Consider the following 19077-nt stretch of genomic DNA (forward strand, 5'->3'; position numbering starts at 1 on the left):
AATATGTACACGAGGTTACGGTGGGGAAAAAGTTACACGCCTTTAAAGTTTAACCGAAAAAACTAACATTTCATGCCCGGCAACCTAATACGATAGCAAGCAGAGCGTTCCAATTTACGTATTCAGCGGAATTGGACCAGAACATTGACCCTTTTTAAAGCACATTTGAACCGCTCGGCTAGGTAATACTGCAGTCTCATCGCGTGAACGCATAATCGGCGATTTTTGTCCGCCCGGAGGTGGAACGACTGCAGAAGCATAATGTCCGAAGGATGAAGACGAGTAGCCGTGCCGAGGGAACCGAGCGTGGAATATATAATGTTTTAATTTCGCGGAAAATCTGATGATGTAATTTCAGAAGTACGGCGACGCCCAGCAATTGTTTCAGCCGGCTTTCACTTCTGCATTATTCATGAATCTTTTCTTTTTTCCACGTCTACGAGAGGACCGCCTAACCTCTCTCCTCCCTTACCTTACTTCCTTCCTTCCTTCCTCCGAACCCCTTCATTTTGTCTCTACTGCTTTCTGGCTCCACCCCCTACACCCTCGTCCCCTCTCCTCGTCCTTTCCATTTTGCTTATCTTCACACTTTCTTTCGTTTCAAACAAAGGTCCGCGCCGTCTCTCTATCGTTCTCTCCCCTCGATTCTTTTCATCGTCTCGACGATCCCGTTTTACTCAACAAGCTGTTCTTCTGCTCGATATCAGGGATTTCGTTCGAATCGAAACGTACTTCTCGAGTCATTCTTCTTTAGTTAATTATCGTTCAACACATTGTACACGCAGGTTAAATATCAATCGAGGAGCGTACATGTACGAATGGGTCAGAGAGACCCCTCTGGTGGCTAATTCGAGAGGTGACACCATAAGGGGTCTACACAACGCTTGCGACAGAGGGACCCCTCTGGTGGCTAATACGAGAGGTGACGCCGAATCACGAATCTCCTCAAGAATAACACAAATGAAAATGAAACTGTATATGAAATTGCACTCGGTTGTAGCAAACCACACCCCATATATCTACGTGCATTGTATGTATGGAATGTGCTGCCCCGGGCAAACACGCTTGACCTGTCTCTTTGACATAACTTTAAAACACAACCCCGTTCAACTGTTCCGAGCATGGAACATGACGTGCATCGCACGCGTGAAAACCTATTGTAATTTTTTAAGCACGTAACCGTGTCTATAATGGACGCCACAATGCCCCCGCCGTTGCCTTTGAAAAGAAACAGTTTTTCGCGTGAAAACGAAACATAAAGCGAACACACGCTCGCAAGCTTTATTATTTCGGAATGGAACTTGCACGTTAAAGACACGAAGCGTCCCTGGCAGCCAGACAATCTGGCACGCCGTGAACCCTTCTGTTCCTCCTTTCGCGACCGTGGAACAGCTTCAAGGCGCAAGAGGAAAAAACGGTTAAGAAAATCGATCGGGGCTCGCTCCGTTCGTTCGCCGGAAAAACGATCAAGTTCCTTCCTCGAATTATGAAAAGTGGTATCTCGTTAAACTCTCCTCAGGGGGCGAGAAAAAGAAAGGCGATACCGCTCTCCTTGGAACTTTTGAGCATCGCTGCTACGTGATCGTGCTGCTGAATACGCGGTATTACAGGATTTAAGGAAAATAGAAATCGTGGCTTAAAATCAGGCATTGAGAAGAGCTGGGATATCGGTTTCGGTTTCTCGATATTATACATATGTATATTAGGTTTCAAACATTGTCTTTCGTAACTACTGCCTTTTTCGATATCTGTTACCGTCACATAAATAATTTATGTATTCTTATTTTAATATGAAAGTTTAGCGACATTTCTGATATTCATTTATTCCGTTTCCGATTCTCTGATTATTTTTCGAAAATTGTTTCTCCCGAGTGGTTAACCGGACGGTTTTGAATAAAGGCTCCTCTGATTCATGACCAATATCAATAAAATGCTAATACCACGATGTAATATTAAGCGGATATCGAATAAGTATTAAAAATGCAGAACATGGTGGGACAACGGAAGTATCCGAGCCTTTTGTAAAAATTATACGAATTCAGCGATGAGAATGTAACATTGAACGTTCTCCTTTAGGAACCTACAAATTCTATCTACCATTGGAAACAATGGTACGATCTACATTCATGTGCTACGGTTGAAAATTTACTGCTTTTTTCGGTGAATCAAAACGCAAAGTACATCAAACAAACTCTAAAAGGTCAAAAAATACGCGTATGGGTTTTAACTGGCCAGCGATGTGTAAAAATAAAAATTCCATTAAAAACGTTTTTGCCTTTCGTATTTGGAGAACTTGAGGATAAAAACGAATATGGGAATCGACGTACGTTTTAAAAATGTAACGATTTCCAGTGAATCCAATAGGTACATAATTTCCCTGTGCAGAAATTAATGGCTGTATTAATGACATACGAGAATTATATTGCAATCTATACTTGTTCTCTTAAACAAATAATGAACATCGAATTAACTTAAATTTGAACTCGATCAACTTTGTAACAGAAATTATCAATATATATTAAATTATTTGATTAATTCGAGGAACACTAAAGTGGAAAATAAATTCTGCAAAAATTCAACGTATTATGCATAAATTTGGAAAAAATCCAGACTTTGGACGAGCAGAGTTAATGCAACGCTGGATAGTCGCTAGTGGTATTTCACGGAGAGAGAATTTCCAAGGAGAAATTATGACAATTAACGTAATTACATTCGCTGGAGGCTAATTTGGATTTGCGAATATAAATGTGCCCCGATAAACACGTGATCGATAGAACTCCAAGTAATGTATTTCTATCGAGTTAAGTATATTCTTTGACCTGGATAAAAGCTACCCGATTACACGAAAATCTTGTGAGAAATTAGGTACGAAGATGGCGTCGCAACGGAACGTTGGCTGCACGTAGATGCTTGCGCACTGTTCGTCCGCGAGACGGCTAACGAGTGCTTATATTGCCTCTCTGGTTTATGATCTATCAGCTCCCCCTTCAGCCAATAGCGACAATGCTTGTTCAGATAGGGCAGCTAGTAGACTGAACACTAGAGTGGGGATGTAACTACTCAACCCTCTCGCGGACATATAGTACATACCATTCGTTTCAAACAAATGAAATTAACAATGTACGTACGTACAAATTACAACAATTGTCAAACCAAACATGGATCCTATTTTTTAGGAAGCTATTGTAGGATCAATGTTAACAATTTTGCATTTCTATGCAAAAGAATTGTTTTATTATATATTATTACACGAAATAAATATAACTAATGTTTATTTAGAACACGTGTATGTACGTGTATAGTTACTTAACATTAAAATAACTAAATCTTCTTACCCATTTGAGAAGTGGTAAAAGAATTCTTGTACTCATGAACATCTAAAAAAGAAACAATATTATTAAATTCAAGTCTCTAAATTTTTGATTAATAACTTTAGAAACAGTTATTCAGTTAGCAAATACTATGACTAATCACGGCATTCATAGATCTTGGTGGTAAAAAATCTCATCACGAAAAATCAATAATAGATTATAATAGCATGACTACATTTGTACTCACACTTTTTTGCAATATCCTTCCCTGCAGTATTAAGGTTATATATCCCTGAAACAATTTCATTCCGTTAACGATTGTACATTGTTTCTTTAAAATAATTTTTCGTAGTAATTCGTTTCAGTTAGCAAATACTATGACTAATCACGGCGTTCATAGATCTTGGTGGTTGAAAATCTCATCATGGAAAATCGATAATAAAATTAAAAAAACATGAGATCTGTACTCACACTTTACTGCAATCTACTAGCATTGAAGGAACTCCGCGTTGCCCAGCGCCTTTGAATCTGTAATCAAAATAATAAGTCCAGAGACTATTTGAATACATTAAAAAAAAAAAGACATGAAATAAGTAACTCACCTTCTATGTATTTACACATCTACAAATACGTTACTACTTTTTTAATGGAATTATTAAATTAAAGTACACTGAACATGATTGCAAAGAAAACATGTTACACCTACAATTATCGAATTTATAAACGTTTTTCAAGATACTAGATGTGAACAACTCTTCTTTGCAGCATGTCATGTTTGTAGCCTTAGATTAAAACATATATTTATTAATGTACATGAATTAATCAGCCTTTTTGGTCGTACGAGTTTTCTTAGCGGGTAAAGGTTTTTGGGAGCGCAATACAGCACTGGCACGACGGAGAGCAACCTAGAAACAAAACATCTATTGTTAAAAAAAATTTCAAATTTTACTACGAATAAAATTCACTACTTCTGATTAAACAATTTAACCTTGGTCAGATCAACACGATATTTATTTTTTGTGAGCAATCTTTTCAATTTGTACAAAGAACGACGAGCTCCCGCTTTCATTGTACACCGAACAGTGGCTTTTGCAGGCTTTTTAACTGATTTTGCTTTTTTATAAACAACTGTGAAACCTTTCTTGTCGAGTGCATCAACAATGCCAACACTTTTTCTGTGGATCAAACCAGAGTAACGATAGCTACTGAGGTTAGTCAAATTATTTGGTTCCTGAAATTTCGTATTATCCATAAACACATAATTACCGTTAAATTTACTAACACTGAATAAAATTATAAAAGTCTACAAACGCTATTAGCGAAATATGGTGCAAACCTTGGAGAATGGTTTATTGATATTACGCTTTTTTAGAAGAAAAGCATTATTGTTACGAATAATCATCCAATTCAAATGAGACGACATCTTGAATAATCTGAAACAATTATTCGTTCATTTATTACTTTATTTATTAAAACAGTCTTATCTTTACGAACGTGTACACATGTTACTACAAAACTACCTTGAGGTTAACTTTGATTCACTTTGCTTCTTAACCAAAATACCACACTTTCAACCGATACTATTAAATTCTTTTGTCAACTTCAACAAAATGATTTACTATTCAATATTATTTACATTATAATAAGTATAATAAACGAAGAATATGATTTGCAAACATATTAAACAGCGAGGACAAACTTACCACGTGCACCACCAACGGAAAGAAGAAGAGAGGCATTCAAAATGGCGGACAAGATGGAGTAGAGTCATAGACAATCGCAGACAAGATTTGAACCGCAAAAAATCTACGAATGTTACTATATATTTATCCGCTAAAATTTAAAGAACGAAATTGAATACTGATAAAATACAAACTGTTACAAAAATATTTAAATAATTTATTAAATAAAAGATGCAAATAATTTGCAGCTTTCTTATAGTTTTATAAAATCCACAGTTCCATAATTAAAATAACAATTATTTTTAGCGTTATGTTCCGTCAAAAGGTAATTCATTGAACATAGAAATCATTTCGTTTGTATTATATTCTTCTTTTCCATCTTGTTCAACTTCACTGGACACATTACGAAAATCTTGCGGAATATAAACAGCAGTACTAGTTTGATACAAAGGATCGTTTACTGGTAAAGCTTGTAAATTCGCCCATCTTGACGCAACACATTTAAACATAGATTTTCTAAATATCATACAATGTACATGTCGTAACTTTTCGTATTTTATTCTCATAAATCCTAATTTACTTAACACGTATCTCCACGATTTCATGAGTTTAGCATTTGCATTAACGTGCTTCGAATCGGGACTTATAATGAAAAGTATACCACGAAATTGTAACAGATCATATGCTTTTTTACAACAAATATACCTTTGCTTAGGACACGGTAGATATTCTAAAAACAAAGAAAATACAACTACGTCGTACGAGTTTTCTGCTAACTGCAAAATCGATTGCTTATCATTGGAGAACAGGTTTTCTTTCCCAATACGAACATTTAAAAAATCACAATGTAAAACTTTATCGGTTATACCATTTAAATCTATCGCTGTTACCTCAAACATATTTAAATTTCCAAAAGGATTGTAACAGCTTCCTACGTCTAGTAACATTAATTTTTTAGTCGAGTTATCAAGAATATTATCAAAATGTAATACATCAATTTTCTCATTTCTAACATTACAATTACAATTTGTTACAAGTTCAGTTTCTACATAATTTGTACTCATTTTTCTTTTGATATTATCTTCCCTCTCGTCATATTTTTGTCTTCCACCGTTTAAAAAGTAATCCATGCATTGGAAGATAATCCATTCCACTCTACAGAGAATCAAATTCTTTGTGTTCACATTATTTTCCATCCAATACGTAGTTGCCAATTTTTGCATAGACGAGGCATATTTCTAAAACACAAACATACAAAATCAATATAACATATTATTATTCTCATTATTCTCAGAGCATAAAATTGAAACTAAAAACCAGTAGCTTGTATCTGTGGTATTGAGATAACCACTGATACATAAAACAGCTTAATTCTTTTGTTTTATATTGTCGATTGTTACAATATTGTTGTAATAAAAGAAGCTTCTTCCATACATAAAAGATAAAATCAAAAAAAAACAAGAAATGAACCTGCAAAACATCTTTGCGAATTACGTGTCGTTTCCACGCAACTTCGGGTCCGAAATTCTGTGCCTCTTCTCGTAACGTAGCATGCGTAGTTTTTATAAAATTTGCTAAATATTTGTGCTCCTCTGTCGCCATTTGAAATTACGAATTGATATTCGACTTAATTACGATCTACGGAATCATATCGCGTGAGGGAAAAGTTACCAAGTTTCACCACAGACGAGACACAGAATAGAATGTACCACAGTCACTATTACCAGACCCGGGCACTAGGTGTACCAGGAACTCCAGATTTCGTCCACGTACACGTGATCTGGTATAGGGATGCGTAGGGATAACGGGAATATCAGTACGACACGTGTTCCTTGTCTCAGAGCTTTATTCCAACTGGCGTAGCGTGGCGCTCTACACGGATGCCACACCAACTCCATCTAGTGACTTTCCCTAGGTGCTAGGGAAATGTCTCTAGTGTCCCCTACACTGGCATAATGTACGAAAGTGAAATGAGAAGTTCCTGGTGCATCGAGGGTTACCTGTCTGCCGTTTGGTAATAGCAATAGTAACCCATGGTCAAAACAATGGCGGGTTCTGCGTTACGACGATTAATGGCAGAATACAAACGTGAGAATCAAATTTTAGTTTTGCACCCTCGCGTTTTGCTAGAAGCTTCGCATCCAAATTTTTCCCTTGCTTTCCTTTACGTTCGTTTTCGAACAACGATATAACAGGTACACGTAACTTGCAGAGCTAACCTTAAATCCACCCGAAGGCATTATTGCTGGCCCGATAAATGAAGAGAACTTTTTTGAATGGGAAGCTTTGATCAGGTAAGTAACTAATCCGAGGACATAGCTTTTCTGTTTATACAAGTTTCTGATTTTGTTTCATGCATACCTTAATGTTAAATGTATATGTCATATTCTAGTTTTATGCTAAAGATCATATGTTTATGTTTAATACAAGATTTTGTCTCTTTTATTCTTTGTGTATTCTTGGTATTCATTTGCAGTGGACCAGAGGGAACATGCTTCGAGGGTGGTGTATTTCCAGCAAAGTTAATATTCCCACCAGACTATCCATTAAGTCCACCAAAGATGCAGTTCACCTGTGAAATGTTTCATCCAAATAGTAAGATTTTTCTAGATTAAGCATTTGATTTATTATATTTTATATACAGTAGTGCCCATTTAAGTGACCACGCTCGGGGCCAGACGCGGTCATTTATGTGGGCATGGTTACTTCTCAGAATTCGACGGAGATAAGGAAAGAGGATAAGTTCGAGAAACTATATATACAATGTATCGATAACGATCGGCGTCAAGTTACGCTCGATGTTCGAAGCCGCTTAGCTTCTAAGAATTGGCGGGGATAAACGCGGTCATTTAAACGGGCACTACTGTAAATCTTAACAGACTCACAATTCGATCTTTAATTTAGTTTATGCAGATGGAAGAGTATGTATAAGTATACTACACGCACCTGGTGATGATCCTATGGGTTATGAAAGTAGTGCTGAAAGATGGAGTCCAGTTCAAAGTGTAGAAAAAATATTGCTCAGCGTGGTAAGTATGTTAGCTGAACCAAATGATGAAAGTGGAGCAAACGTTGATGCCGCAAAAATGTGGAGAGAGGACCGCTCTGAATTCGAAAGAATTGCTCAAAAGCTTGTTCGAAAAACTCTTGGTATCCCACTTTAAATGAAGATGCTGATTACTTAATTGAAAAGAAAACTATAATTAAAAATATCATACGATTCGGTGGGAAATATATATTGCATTTAAAATAATAAACTTTATTAAAATCTAATATTGTGTGATAGCAAGTATGTACATATTTTACAAACATGTATAGTAATAAGTGTAATAACAAATACATTGTGTTAAAATAAAAAATAGCTAGGTATACTAATCTTAAAAAAGTTTTTTATTTTCCACCTTCCAAGATAAATATATGTGTATTGTTTTATAGTTCTACTATAATAAACTAATCAAAACCACGGTTCTCTTATGCTCGCGAGCATAAAATAATTTAAGTTACAATCACGAAAATTCTATTAAATTTGACATTATATCACGGATATTTTTCAGATTAAACATTTGCAGCCTTAACAAAATCATGTTCACTCTTATAAACTGTACGAAATACGATTATAAATGAAAAAATATTTATCACAAAATGATTAAAAATTGTTAGATTATCCGTAATTTCCTTAAACTTAAAATTTTTTAGAATTCCTTTGAAAACAAACGATACATGTGTTTCTTATTTAGGTTTCGTTTAATTTATAATGTCATATGCCTTAATTTGTTAATGTTATTCATATTGCAAACATATTCTGAGTCACCTTAAGTATTTACAAAATTAAAATTTTTATAGTAGGTTTCTCCTAATTATTGTGCAACCTTAGCTCTAATAATCATCAAACTTATTAGTAAACTATATTAGTTTAAAATGAATAAAGCATATAATTGTAGCCAAAGATATAATTATCAGCTCATATTAAATCGATGTTAATAAATAGTTCGAATATTTTTAGAACTTATAGCCTATATTAAAATTATGCTTGGATCTTATCTTTGAAAAAGATGAAAAATAAATACAAGTTTTTGGAAGTAAATTGATATTTATTAGTAAACAATACTGAAGTCCAACTTAAAATGCAATGTTTATGACTAGCACTTGTCAATTATACATAACAAACAATAATAAAGATCAATGTACCAATATATTATAGTCAAAGTATAACATTGTACGTGTCTTAAAAATCTATAAGTATTTATTGTTTCTCTGTAATATCGCTTTTTGGTTTATTTAATTATTTGTACATATGTTAGTACAATTGATATACCAGATAAAATTAACACCCAATAAAGTGTATACTTATTCAAATCAATAAATATTTAGACGAGTTTTAAAGAATTTGCAAGGAAATACAAGTAAATGTTATACTTTGAATACAATTGTAAACTTTGGTATATAACAAATACGTATTACTCTATGCCAAGTGCATCATTTGTAAATGATCGATCGTGATAGCGTTCTGATTAAAGATTTGATCGAACCGTACATTTTCACAACCAGCGTCAAAGGTGTTCTATTTAGAAGAATACTTACTTTTTAAAAAATTTTATACCTCTGATTATTACTGGTTTTTTCCTTATGGAAAATGTACAATTTAATTACGAGCATTTGTGAATTAAGAATATTACATTTCAGTGTAAGAAGTGTACATTGAATTCAATGCTTTCGGCATGCTTCCGCTAGGAAAGCATTATAAAAATACAAAACTCTTCAATGACACACTTCCCCGTCCATAATAATGCGAAACAAATATTTATTTACGAAACATATTGAGTTATTGAGAAATGCTTGGCATAGAATCTTTCTTTTAAACGTTGATATTAAATATAGTAAAATATAATTAAATAAAGCATGAATGCTTCTCAGTAGCACTAATTTCTCCACAAGAATACGTATGTGCAACTTATATTAATGTAAAATATATTTGTTATAAAATGGTACTAATTCTGCTCTATATACCTCCCTCTGCAGCTGAGGTATCATGGTGCCTTTAACCATTAATTATACGCACATGCTTCACATATGTTAGATTCATTCTTAGATTTAATCTTTTCAGACAATCCGGTAATAGTAATTGTATTGCAAAATCTACCACGTGAATATTGAGTATAAAATTTGTTTGTGTAGTACTGCAACGCTCACAAAAGTGCAAACAAAAGATTCTGAGCAATATGTATATGTGGCCCTCACTATTTAATGATTTATGAAGCTGCACAGGAAAAGCAACTTAAAGATAAAAAAGAATCAAATGTCTGTTAATCAATGTGTCTACTAATAACAGTCAGTGCACATTTCGTATAAAAACTTCCTCCCTCCTTGAAAAATCTATCTTTATATCAGCGCTTTGTAATATGAGCTCTGTATAGCATTAAAGAATACAAATTTATCAAAGTAATGTCTCTGTTTCTGAAGACGAAATTATACACTTCTTCAGAAAAGGGACAGAAACAAAAATATATATTATTACAATTCACTAAATTTATCTGAAGCTCCTTTCTACTTCTTCATTTGGTTACTCGAAATTGTGAATTGTTTGAAAACTTTTTTTTTTTATTTAATTTATATTAATTCTTAGTAGTAAGTTATAAGCTAAAATTTATACGTTGATTGTAAATAAAATTTGAAAATTAATGTTCATCGGAACCTCGCCGAACAGTAAAAACTCTATATAGTTAAAATAAAAACTAATTACGTAAAATTAATAATAATATAACTAAATTCGGTTAAGTGCATTGCACGATGTTATCTTGTTTAAGTTTATCTGAGCACAAGAATAAACAGTGACTTCGATTACCTTGATTCAACTGCATAATTTAAGGAATCAAAATTCCATAATTTATAATTTTATATAGCACCAGTCGCTAATCAGTTTTAACACAGAATTGTTTACCTCTCTAGGTAAATATCATTAAATCTTATTTTAAAATTGGCTATCAAGAACAAAAAAATGTGTGATACATTCAAGAAAATTGCACATCATAACATCAATTATACTTCACGGATTTAAAAAAAAAAAAAAAAAAATCACAAAATATACATATAGTCAATATGACAGAAACTTATAGCGTCTTAGCGATTTAATATTATGCTATCAAATCAAGTTATATACACATAAATATATCTACATCATAATGTAATGCAATGAAATGAAACACAGGTCTATCCAAAGATTATTCTTAAAAGCAATTATCCATAATAATTTGTGAGGAAATACGATTGATGTTTGCATGAAGATACTTATACAGCATTATGATTCCATTAGTTCGTTGAATATTTCTTCTAAGTTAATCAGTCTGTGGCAGCTACGTCTAAACTTAAAACGTGATACAACAACTTGTTGAACCCATTAATATTGAAACTTCCTACAGTTGATAGACACAATAACTGATTTTTTATATATGCCAGAATATACTTTAATGTAACGTTAGCCTACTGCCTTTTTCCATAATTGCTTGTATGTGCATCAATGTTCAGAAACGATTCATTGATTTTTGTATTCACTATCCAATGAAATGGAACGTCGTATTTAAGATATAGTCTGACTATATTTGTAGTCTTTTTTTTAATTATAATAAAACGCGTGTTTCAGAATTTTATAGCAATCAATAAAAAAACATACAGTAGACACTCCCGATTAAACAATCCCTATGGATTCTTACCGGCAAAACGAATGACCGATTAATCTGAAAATATATACAAATTATCATTTATCTATGTTAACGAAATCAAAATGTACACATAAACATATATATGAGGTTTAATTATATTAATAAGAGAAAGATTGTTTGAACAATGACCAATGTTAATTAATTTCATCTCAACAAAAATATAACAGGTTGATGCGAGATCGAATAATCGGAAGTTTACTGTAATTGAATAATCTCCGGCAAACAGATCAACAAAAACCTCAATGAAAGTGAAAGCATTTATGATTTTATTATCCGATTTAAAATAGCGATTTAAGATATATGGCACCCAAGAAGGAGTTACTCGATCACTGCTTTGCATCATTAGATACAAATATTACATGTCCATCGTATTACGTGAAATTTTAACGTTATTTTAAAACAACAAACAGGAACTTAAGTTAAAATATTAATAATACGTATAACTCGTCGGAATTTATTTTACGAGCAATTCTGAAACAATTTTAACGCAACGAAATAAAATCAATTCCAAAACTAAACGGCTATTTCATTTGTGCATTTTTAATAGAAGTACGTGAACGCGAATTCTGACTGAAAATCATTTCTCAACGAATTTTTACCTTTCGCCTTATATTTCTGTTTTTTTTATTTTTTTTTTTTTATTTATTTTTTTAGCACGTTTATGCAAGTAACTACATTTATAATCCTATATACGAGCTGCGTGGAACGGATTACCCTTCTTTTCGAAAAGATGATAAATATCGTTTAAAATTTAAATCAACATATAAATGCATGGGAAAACAACCATTTTTATATTTCATCGTGATACTGTTTAACAGAATCATATGAAATCTTGTAAACTCTTATATCTTAAATCATATATAACACGATACTTAAACATTTGGCAAGTATTTTACAAAGATAAAGAACAAAAGATTATGTATTTGTACCTCACGATAGGCCTTGCGGTGTGAAACAAATCTTCTCTAATTCACCGGTCGAAGAACTAACAGGTGATTCAGCTCTGTCGTCTTGTTCGGCTAACTGCTCACTGTAATAATGCGGCGTGCTCAAGTAATCGATGAGCCGCCGTGGCAGAGGTAGAGTCGAAATAAGATCCCTGCGTACCATCTTCAAAATAACAAATCTACACGTGTGCTGTAAACTCTGAACCTGTTTGAATCTCGACACTGGATGGAGAAGTTGTACACGCATCGGACCTAACACTGGCCGTCGATGAAGAAAAAACAGGTATCGCCCACTACGCGAATGTTCTACCGCGTTTTCAATGAAATCGACAATCGTATGTGACTTGAATTTTGTGCAACTTCCAAAGCTGAAATTACCTGTATCCGTAACGTAGAGAATTTATATTAAACTATACACACGTATAAAAATATCTGTCGGCAAAAGCATGAAACTTACCCTGATCATGTTCTATTCTCACATGTCGTACGCAACTGTTAAGTCTAAACGATAAGGAGAAAATATAGTGGTCGTCGCTACTGTCCCGCACAATGAATGACCCATCTGGTTCATTGGACAGTATCTTCTCCGCAGCTTCACCGGATATTGGGCCCCAATACCATCCATACTGTTTCATACGATTGATTAAAATTTTGATTCAATGTTTTAATTTAAAAAATTTTAATTACATACATCTTTCACTTTCTCAATGCTAGCAGCAAAGTCCATACTAGTATCCTCTGTTGATTCTTCCTCAACTTTTGGAGTAGGTGCGGGCATCTGTTGCAAGGAAGTTGGACTCTCGCATTTAGATACCATCGTTGTAAGCGCGTCTTCCGCTTGCTCTACGCCTACATGCCCGTTGCTTTTCGGCAACGGCGGTAACGCACGTTTAAAAAAAGGTAGCTTTTGCACAGAGGAATCTACCTCCGAGGTAGTGTTATTATTATTAGCATGTTGGTCAGAATCAACGCCCTCTTCCTCTTCTACAATTTCACCCTGTACAATGCTGTTTCGTTTTTCTACAAAGTGGTCCGGGGAACCCAAACGCCTGAATCTGAATATATTGCAAAGCGTTTGCTTGAAATTCAGCGAAAAATTCCGTTGACTCTTCTTGATCTTCTCCCTTTCGGAATCAACCTTCTCTTTGTGTGGTTCCTCTTTTACTTTTTTGTGTTTAATACTAACGAATGTATTCTTTTTATGCTTCTTAACGTTACCATTATTATTATTGTTATTATTATTATTATTATTGTTATTGTGTATCAGTCCATTGCTATTTTTGTTTGAAATTGGAATATCCGTCGACGAGTCTGTATGTGGGTTACTATACCTATTATTATTATTTACACTAATACCTTTCGGCATTGCAAGGTGTATAGGCGTATGACTTATCGGAGCCTTATTATCGCGTTTAAGTTTATTTTCACTGGAATCACTGGAGCTTGAGTATAGTGTTTGCAAATATTGACGCACTTCGTGTAAAGTCATGTGAATCGGTTCTCCGATGTTATGCATGTGACCATTGGACGCTCGAGTTCCATGTCGGCCCGACGTTCCTGGAACACTGTGACGTTTTCCATTTCCACTCTCGTTGCAGCATACATCAGACAGCAGTCTCTGGGATTTAATGACGTGTGTAATAGCACGTGGTTTTCCACAGTAATGCCTTGCCTGTTGAATATGAGCTTCTAATTCGCTTTGAGAACTGGCGGATACGTTTCGTCTTCTCTTACGATGATGTCTGTGACGTTTCGGCCTTTGCTGTATTCTAAGATCATGCAAAGGTCTAACAACATCTATCGGTACGGTATAAATGTCTGAATCAAAGGGCACATTGTACATATCGCTTATCTCGCTGGTCGTTAAAACATCGTGCGACATAGCAGACGTTATGAAACTGCTGTCATCTACCTTATGACTTAGTCCCGAGGTATTTATCGAATTATGAGAACTAGACAAGCGAGAAGACGCTAGAGAACATCGCGAATTCGGACGATTCAAAGTGTTGTACGGGGTGATCAGAGTGGTAGTGCCTTGATACGACGAAGGAGTCAACAAGTCCGTTGCCCAAAACCGTTTCGGATTGTGCATACTGCGAGTTAAGACTGGTACACGGTTTGTAGCGGGTGCTATTCTTCCTTCTGGCCATGATATTCTACAAGATATTATTAATGCTTCCTCGATCGTTGACTGTACTAAATTTTCAGCATAATCGTCTATTAATTGTGGAACTTTCTGCCTCATTAATCGTGCATAGCTAAGAATTGGTGCAGACGAAGATTCTGAATTGGGAGGAGAAGGACTATCTTGAAACTCTGGTGGAGGTTTAATAGCTACGTCAACCACTTCAACTTCTAGTTTTCCATCGGCATCGGCCCAACCTGGTCCTTTTTTTAACGTATTAAAATTTTCGCCACACATACCATCGGAATAATCGAAAGAATCTTGTGACAAAGATTTACTCTCTATATCACTTTCTTGCATCTAAAAGAAAACCAAGTATTCGACCAATTCAAAATACTTATTACAGTAGTGCCCACTTAAGCGACCGCGGTTGTCCCCACCAATTCTTAGAAACCAAGCGACTTGTGGAGCACTTAAACGGACACTACTGTATATTCTTAATATCTTGTCCAAATATTAATGATATATCGCGGCGAATTATACCTCGATTGCAAGATGCGCTCGAACAGAATCGCTAGAAATGGACCCTCCAATTCCACTGCTACCAAGATCACTGAGAGGTCCAGTAGCGCTTAGCGAACATGACGGTGGAGAGTCCATCTCAATGCTTGTGATTTGTTTGTTCACTAAAAGGTTTATAGTAGCCAAAACTTTTGGAAGTTCCACATTGTTACCTACAATATCACAATAAAATATTAAATTAGATATTTGATCATCGATCGTTCTTAGATTTTTCTATGTTCCTTAATATCGAATTGGTTCTTAGATCGGTCAAAGATTCTTACCTGAAAATAACAATTACGGGCAATACGCGAATGTTTCATGATCTTCATGTTTACATACATGCTTATACTTTTCGCATGGTCCATTGTGAATAATAAACTGAAAACACATTCAAAAAACACTTAGCGATTTGAAAAACAATATCTGTCTAACAAAACATTCTAAAGCTAATCATTTTTTTCAAATTTAAGGAAAATTATTGTGATTAATTTGCAAATAATCGTCTAAAGTTGACATTATTTGAGCCAACATAAAAAAAAAATTATCTTCGAAGGAAATACACTTTGCACTTTACGAATTTCGAATATTTAACCTTCCATCGAGAACCGTATAGTATTATCTTCGCGAAGCAAAAATTATAGAAATGTACGCGACGTGAGGATGATTTAGAGGAAAAGTATTCCTACGAAAAGTACTGGGCACTGTCAAAGGACACATGACATGATAAAACAATATCTTGAATTCGTCTCAAGAAAGAATTTAAACCCACGTTGGTGCACTGCAAACAAAAATCGAGATAATTCCTTGGTACGATTAATTTCTCGCTCGCCTATCGTATAAAATGTTCGAAATATCTTGATCCAAAGTGCATGCCGAACATCGAATACTTAACATCCCGGCAAGGTTGATATTTGTGTCGTAGATAGTACTAAATTACGTTTGACGTTTTGAAAGTGAAATATTGGAATTACGTACTTATGCTAGGTTACTCGTATCTCGATCGCATTCACGTAATTCCCGTCAATGGAACGGTGTGTGAAAAAACCGTTCATCGTTGTCACATAACGTCCGCTCGACAGACAAATCGATATTTAAAAGACAGAACGCGAATCCTTCACGTTACAGTTTACTCCATGTCAGTTCCGTTCCCACATTCCGTCTGTCATGCTGAGGAAGAGTTCCATTCGAGTACTTTCCGGGATCGACGACGTACTATTTTACAAAAGGAGAAACTGCAGCCACCAATGTGATTACACAATTCGAAACGATATTATTCGCACCCTTGGCCCGTTTGTTCTTGAATCATCGAAACATATATTTAAACTTCTATTTATTCGTAATGCGATATAGAAACTTTTTATGCAATTTAGTAACCGCGATTATTTACAATTTTCGAATCATTTGAGAATGAATATTTATGCGTGTTAATGAAAATGTATCGAGTACTTAATGCCACCTTTCTTTAAGCTATTAAATTGACAATATATTATTGTATTAATAATGCAGCTATTCCAATTTTATTTCGTTAAAAAAATGACAGTAGAAATTAAAATTAAAGAATATACTCGAGTGATGTAAAGTATTAAAAATGTATAGATCAGATTCGCAAGACAAAAGGTAAATATCTTAAATAATATAAAGAATATTTTATTTCGATAATTCTTCAAATAAGACGTTCATTCGGTAACACACAACTCTTCGTATGTTTTATCATTAATGTTTTCGGACTGTGTTCCCAGATATGATTTCGCGACAAATGTCATGCGTAGAGAGCTTTAGGTCTAAAAAGAGTGGGAATCCGTTCTTGAATATGATTGGCCACAATTGGTGCGATTAAATTATCACACTAGATAGATTTTAGTACCGAAATATTACTAGAAAATGAAACCCACTATAGTACAATACCGACGTACACTGTACATCTGTGTACGTTGTGTCAAATCTGGAAACACTGCTATCGAAGGGGATGCAGACGGTTGTTTCATGACAACGATTATAAATTTCAATTTATTATTTATGTATGCGCGTATGCATTTGTGATTACGCAAGTGTGAAACATTCCTGACAATGATCGAGGCGTACGCGAGAAATTATATATGCAAATGTGGGACATTTACATCCGCTCTGTCATTTGTACGTCAGTAGTAGCAGGTGTGACAAGTAAATATTTAAAAAAAACAGTTAAATACCAGTATTAAGTAAATTACCATTACCAAACTATAATTTCATAAACGTAACTTATTGTTTTTTTTTTTAACAGCTTTAGAGGGTGTGAAGTTATATAAACTGTCAGGAAAAATATGTTACAATACTGTAATTTTGTAAATATGTTAAATTTTAATAAATATAATGTGATTATCATGTACCTTTGAATTTATATATTCTTTTAATCTGTAAGTTATATTGCATGAAAAATGAAGAAATTTACAATAAGAATATATTATTTATTACTTGAACCAAAAATTACAGATATTGGAGCAGGGAAATTGAAAATAGAAAATTATGTTGGCCCAACAATTGGCAGACCTATTAAGCCTTATAACAATAGGCATGTGCTTTGTATCAAAAATTCCACAAATTCTAAAATTATTTTCTGCCAAGTCAGCTGCTCAAATTTCAATAGTGGCTCTACTGTTAGAATTAACAAGGTAAGCTCTATTTATGTCATACATAGTTGGTTCCTCAAAACTGAATTTTAACAATAATTTATGCTTGTTACAGCTATACTGTGATAACCAGTTACAATTACACAAATGGTTACTCAATACTATCTTATTTGGAGTATCCTATTATTCTGTTCCAAGAATATATCCTAATTTTTCTAGTCTTGAAATACTTAAATAAAATTAATTTATTTTCAATTCTAGTCACAGTATTTTATTTTGCCACAAGTGCATGTTTTGCACTACAAATAATTCCGAAACGCGTTCTTATTTTTTTAGCGGTTGGTTCATTGATCAATATTAATAAAAACGGTCGAGCAATAATTTTGAAATATTGAGAAATAATATTTGGATATTTTTATTTGATTTATAGCCAATGTGTACACCGATTTCCGCTTCGAGTAAAGTCATTCAATTACTAGCGATCTTGCGAGCCAAAAATGCAGATACAGTTTCGCCAATTACTTGGTTTATTTCTGCCTTCACGAATCTTAGTAAGTCATCGATATCGAAAAAAAGATCGATCCCTCTTTGCTTCACGAAGTTTAACAAATTCTCATTTTCATTTGTAGCGAGGGTATTCACGATATGGATGGATTCAGCGGACATTCTGCTGTTAGGGAATTTTATTATATCTGTACTTTTAAGCTCCAGTATCATGTTATCCGCTATTCATTATAGACGGCAACGAGTAAAACAAGATTAAGAAATTGGAAAAAAAAATTCAATATTATGAAATTAATGTAGTTACGCTTACGGATTGTTGAATTTTTCAGGCTCGGTACTTGTTGACGAAAATAATACTTAGTAATAAACGTCATTCTAAGACAATAAGGAATTGTACATAAACGACATCATGTTGAGTAAAAATGTTATTGAAGATGAAACCCTGGATGCGACCGATACATTGACAATATCCTTTTTCACGCATCATTTTCCTTACATCAAACGTTTTGAATAAAAAAAACGATTGTTACGCGGCCATCGAGTAAAACGATACAACGAAGACGATAATCGCTCGATGACCTTGAGTGGCCAATACTTTCTGCCACGAACATAGTTTACGCTA

The 19077-nt window shown here is 34.2% G+C and overlaps 5 protein-coding genes across 9 annotated transcripts; 2 read left to right on the plus strand and 3 right to left on the minus strand.

Moving 5' to 3' along the window:
* Window positions 1-4118: 4118 nt before the first annotated feature.
* Window positions 4119-5058, minus strand: LOC122394979 (60S ribosomal protein L28). Of its 2 annotated transcripts, none has more exons than XM_043392218.1 (4): window positions 5015-5058; window positions 4648-4744; window positions 4300-4542; window positions 4119-4216 (listed from the first exon to the last, which is right to left on the minus strand). In XM_043392218.1, exons 2-4 carry the CDS (start codon window positions 4732-4734, stop codon window positions 4130-4132), a joined length of 417 nt encoding a protein of 138 aa, XP_043248153.1. In that variant the 5' UTR covers window positions 4735-4744; window positions 5015-5058; the 3' UTR covers window positions 4119-4129. The 2 variants fall into 2 exon arrangements, with proteins under 2 accessions (XP_043248153.1, XP_043248154.1); XM_043392219.1 differs by lacking the exon at window positions 5015-5058 and adding an exon at window positions 4832-4908.
* Window positions 5059-5268: 210 nt separating this feature from the next.
* On the minus strand, window positions 5269-6828 carry LOC122394980 (S-adenosylmethionine sensor upstream of mTORC1). The gene is made up of 2 exons (XM_043392220.1): window positions 6464-6828; window positions 5269-6231 (listed from the first exon to the last, which is right to left on the minus strand). Exons 1-2 carry the CDS (start codon window positions 6593-6595, stop codon window positions 5302-5304), a joined length of 1062 nt encoding a protein of 353 aa, XP_043248155.1. The 5' UTR covers window positions 6596-6828; the 3' UTR covers window positions 5269-5301.
* A 175-nt stretch (window positions 6829-7003) lies between these two features.
* LOC122395090 (ubiquitin-conjugating enzyme E2 G2) lies at window positions 7004-8295 on the plus strand. Its single transcript, XM_043392410.1, has 4 exons — window positions 7004-7081; window positions 7206-7287; window positions 7470-7588; window positions 7898-8295. Exons 1-4 carry the CDS (start codon window positions 7027-7029, stop codon window positions 8155-8157), a joined length of 516 nt encoding a protein of 171 aa, XP_043248345.1. The 5' UTR covers window positions 7004-7026; the 3' UTR covers window positions 8158-8295.
* An 817-nt stretch (window positions 8296-9112) lies between these two features.
* Window positions 9113-16546, minus strand: LOC122395457 (putative uncharacterized protein DDB_G0277255). Of its 2 annotated transcripts, none has more exons than XM_043393063.1 (6): window positions 16321-16546; window positions 15627-15723; window positions 15325-15515; window positions 13348-15141; window positions 13114-13282; window positions 9113-13034 (listed from the first exon to the last, which is right to left on the minus strand). In XM_043393063.1, the coding sequence occupies exons 3-6, from the start codon at window positions 15439-15441 to the stop codon at window positions 12640-12642; spliced, it is 2475 nt and encodes an 824-aa protein (XP_043248998.1). In that variant the 5' UTR covers window positions 15442-15515; window positions 15627-15723; window positions 16321-16546; the 3' UTR covers window positions 9113-12639. The 2 variants fall into 2 exon arrangements, with proteins under 2 accessions (XP_043248998.1, XP_043248999.1); XM_043393064.1 differs by lacking the exon at window positions 16321-16546 and adding an exon at window positions 16115-16230.
* Window positions 16547-17284: 738 nt separating this feature from the next.
* Window positions 17285-18928, plus strand: LOC122395202 (solute carrier family 66 member 3-like). 3 transcript variants are annotated; one of them, XM_043392599.1, is made up of 6 exons: window positions 17285-17505; window positions 17606-17738; window positions 17815-17993; window positions 18067-18289; window positions 18382-18502; window positions 18581-18928. In XM_043392599.1, the coding sequence occupies exons 3-6, from the start codon at window positions 17848-17850 to the stop codon at window positions 18712-18714; spliced, it is 624 nt and encodes a 207-aa protein (XP_043248534.1). In that variant the 5' UTR covers window positions 17285-17505; window positions 17606-17738; window positions 17815-17847; the 3' UTR covers window positions 18715-18928. The 3 variants fall into 3 exon arrangements, with proteins under 3 accessions (XP_043248534.1, XP_043248535.1, XP_043248536.1); XM_043392600.1 differs by having other exon boundaries at window positions 17285-17496; XM_043392601.1 differs by lacking the exon at window positions 17606-17738 and having other exon boundaries at window positions 17285-17496.
* Window positions 18929-19077: the final 149 nt, after the last annotated feature.

The sequence above is a fragment of the Colletes gigas genome, unplaced genomic scaffold (assembly GCF_013123115.1).
Source record: "Colletes gigas isolate AHSC1104 unplaced genomic scaffold, ASM1312311v1 Colletes_gigas_Sc00005, whole genome shotgun sequence".
Lineage (NCBI taxonomy): Eukaryota > Metazoa > Arthropoda > Insecta > Hymenoptera > Colletidae > Colletes > Colletes gigas.

What these genes read in the sequence shown, in the direction of transcription:
- LOC122395090 (XM_043392410.1), top strand. Translation starts at nt 7,027, where the DNA reads ATGGTCAAAACAATGGCGGGTTCTGCGTTACGACGATTAATGGCAGAA. An exon ending in ATTAATGGCAGAATACAAAC is followed by an intron (nt 7,082 to 7,205) that starts GTGAGAATCAAA and finishes CGTAACTTGCAG; the next exon opens with AGCTAACCTTAAATCCACCC. An exon ending in TGAAATGTTTCATCCAAATA is followed by an intron (nt 7,589 to 7,897) that starts GTAAGATTTTTC and finishes TCTTTAATTTAG; the next exon opens with TTTATGCAGATGGAAGAGTA.
- LOC122395457 (XM_043393063.1), bottom strand. Translation starts at nt 15,441, where the DNA reads ATGGACTCTCCACCGTCATGTTCGCTAAGCGCTACTGGACCTCTCAGT. An exon ending in GAGCGCATCTTGCAATCGAG is followed by an intron (nt 15,142 to 15,324) that starts GTATAATTCGCC and finishes GTTTTCTTTTAG; the next exon opens with ATGCAAGAAAGTGATATAGA. An exon ending in GAGAATAGAACATGATCAGG is followed by an intron (nt 13,035 to 13,113) that starts GTAAGTTTCATG and finishes TTACGGATACAG; the next exon opens with GTAATTTCAGCTTTGGAAGT.
- LOC122394980 (XM_043392220.1), bottom strand. Translation starts at nt 6,595, where the DNA reads ATGGCGACAGAGGAGCACAAATATTTAGCAAATTTTATAAAAACTACG. An exon ending in TTCGCAAAGATGTTTTGCAG is followed by an intron (nt 6,232 to 6,463) that starts GTTCATTTCTTG and finishes TTTGTGTTTTAG; the next exon opens with AAATATGCCTCGTCTATGCA.
- LOC122394979 (XM_043392218.1), bottom strand. Translation starts at nt 4,734, where the DNA reads ATGTCGTCTCATTTGAATTGGATGATTATTCGTAACAATAATGCTTTT. An exon ending in TCAATAAACCATTCTCCAAG is followed by an intron (nt 4,543 to 4,647) that starts GTTTGCACCATA and finishes ACGAAATTTCAG; the next exon opens with GAACCAAATAATTTGACTAA. An exon ending in ATCGTGTTGATCTGACCAAG is followed by an intron (nt 4,217 to 4,299) that starts GTTAAATTGTTT and finishes TTTTGTTTCTAG; the next exon opens with GTTGCTCTCCGTCGTGCCAG.
- LOC122395202 (XM_043392599.1), top strand. Translation starts at nt 17,848, where the DNA reads ATGTTGGCCCAACAATTGGCAGACCTATTAAGCCTTATAACAATAGGC. An exon ending in CTACTGTTAGAATTAACAAG is followed by an intron (nt 17,994 to 18,066) that starts GTAAGCTCTATT and finishes TGCTTGTTACAG; the next exon opens with CTATACTGTGATAACCAGTT. An exon ending in TTCTGCCTTCACGAATCTTA is followed by an intron (nt 18,503 to 18,580) that starts GTAAGTCATCGA and finishes TTTCATTTGTAG; the next exon opens with CGAGGGTATTCACGATATGG.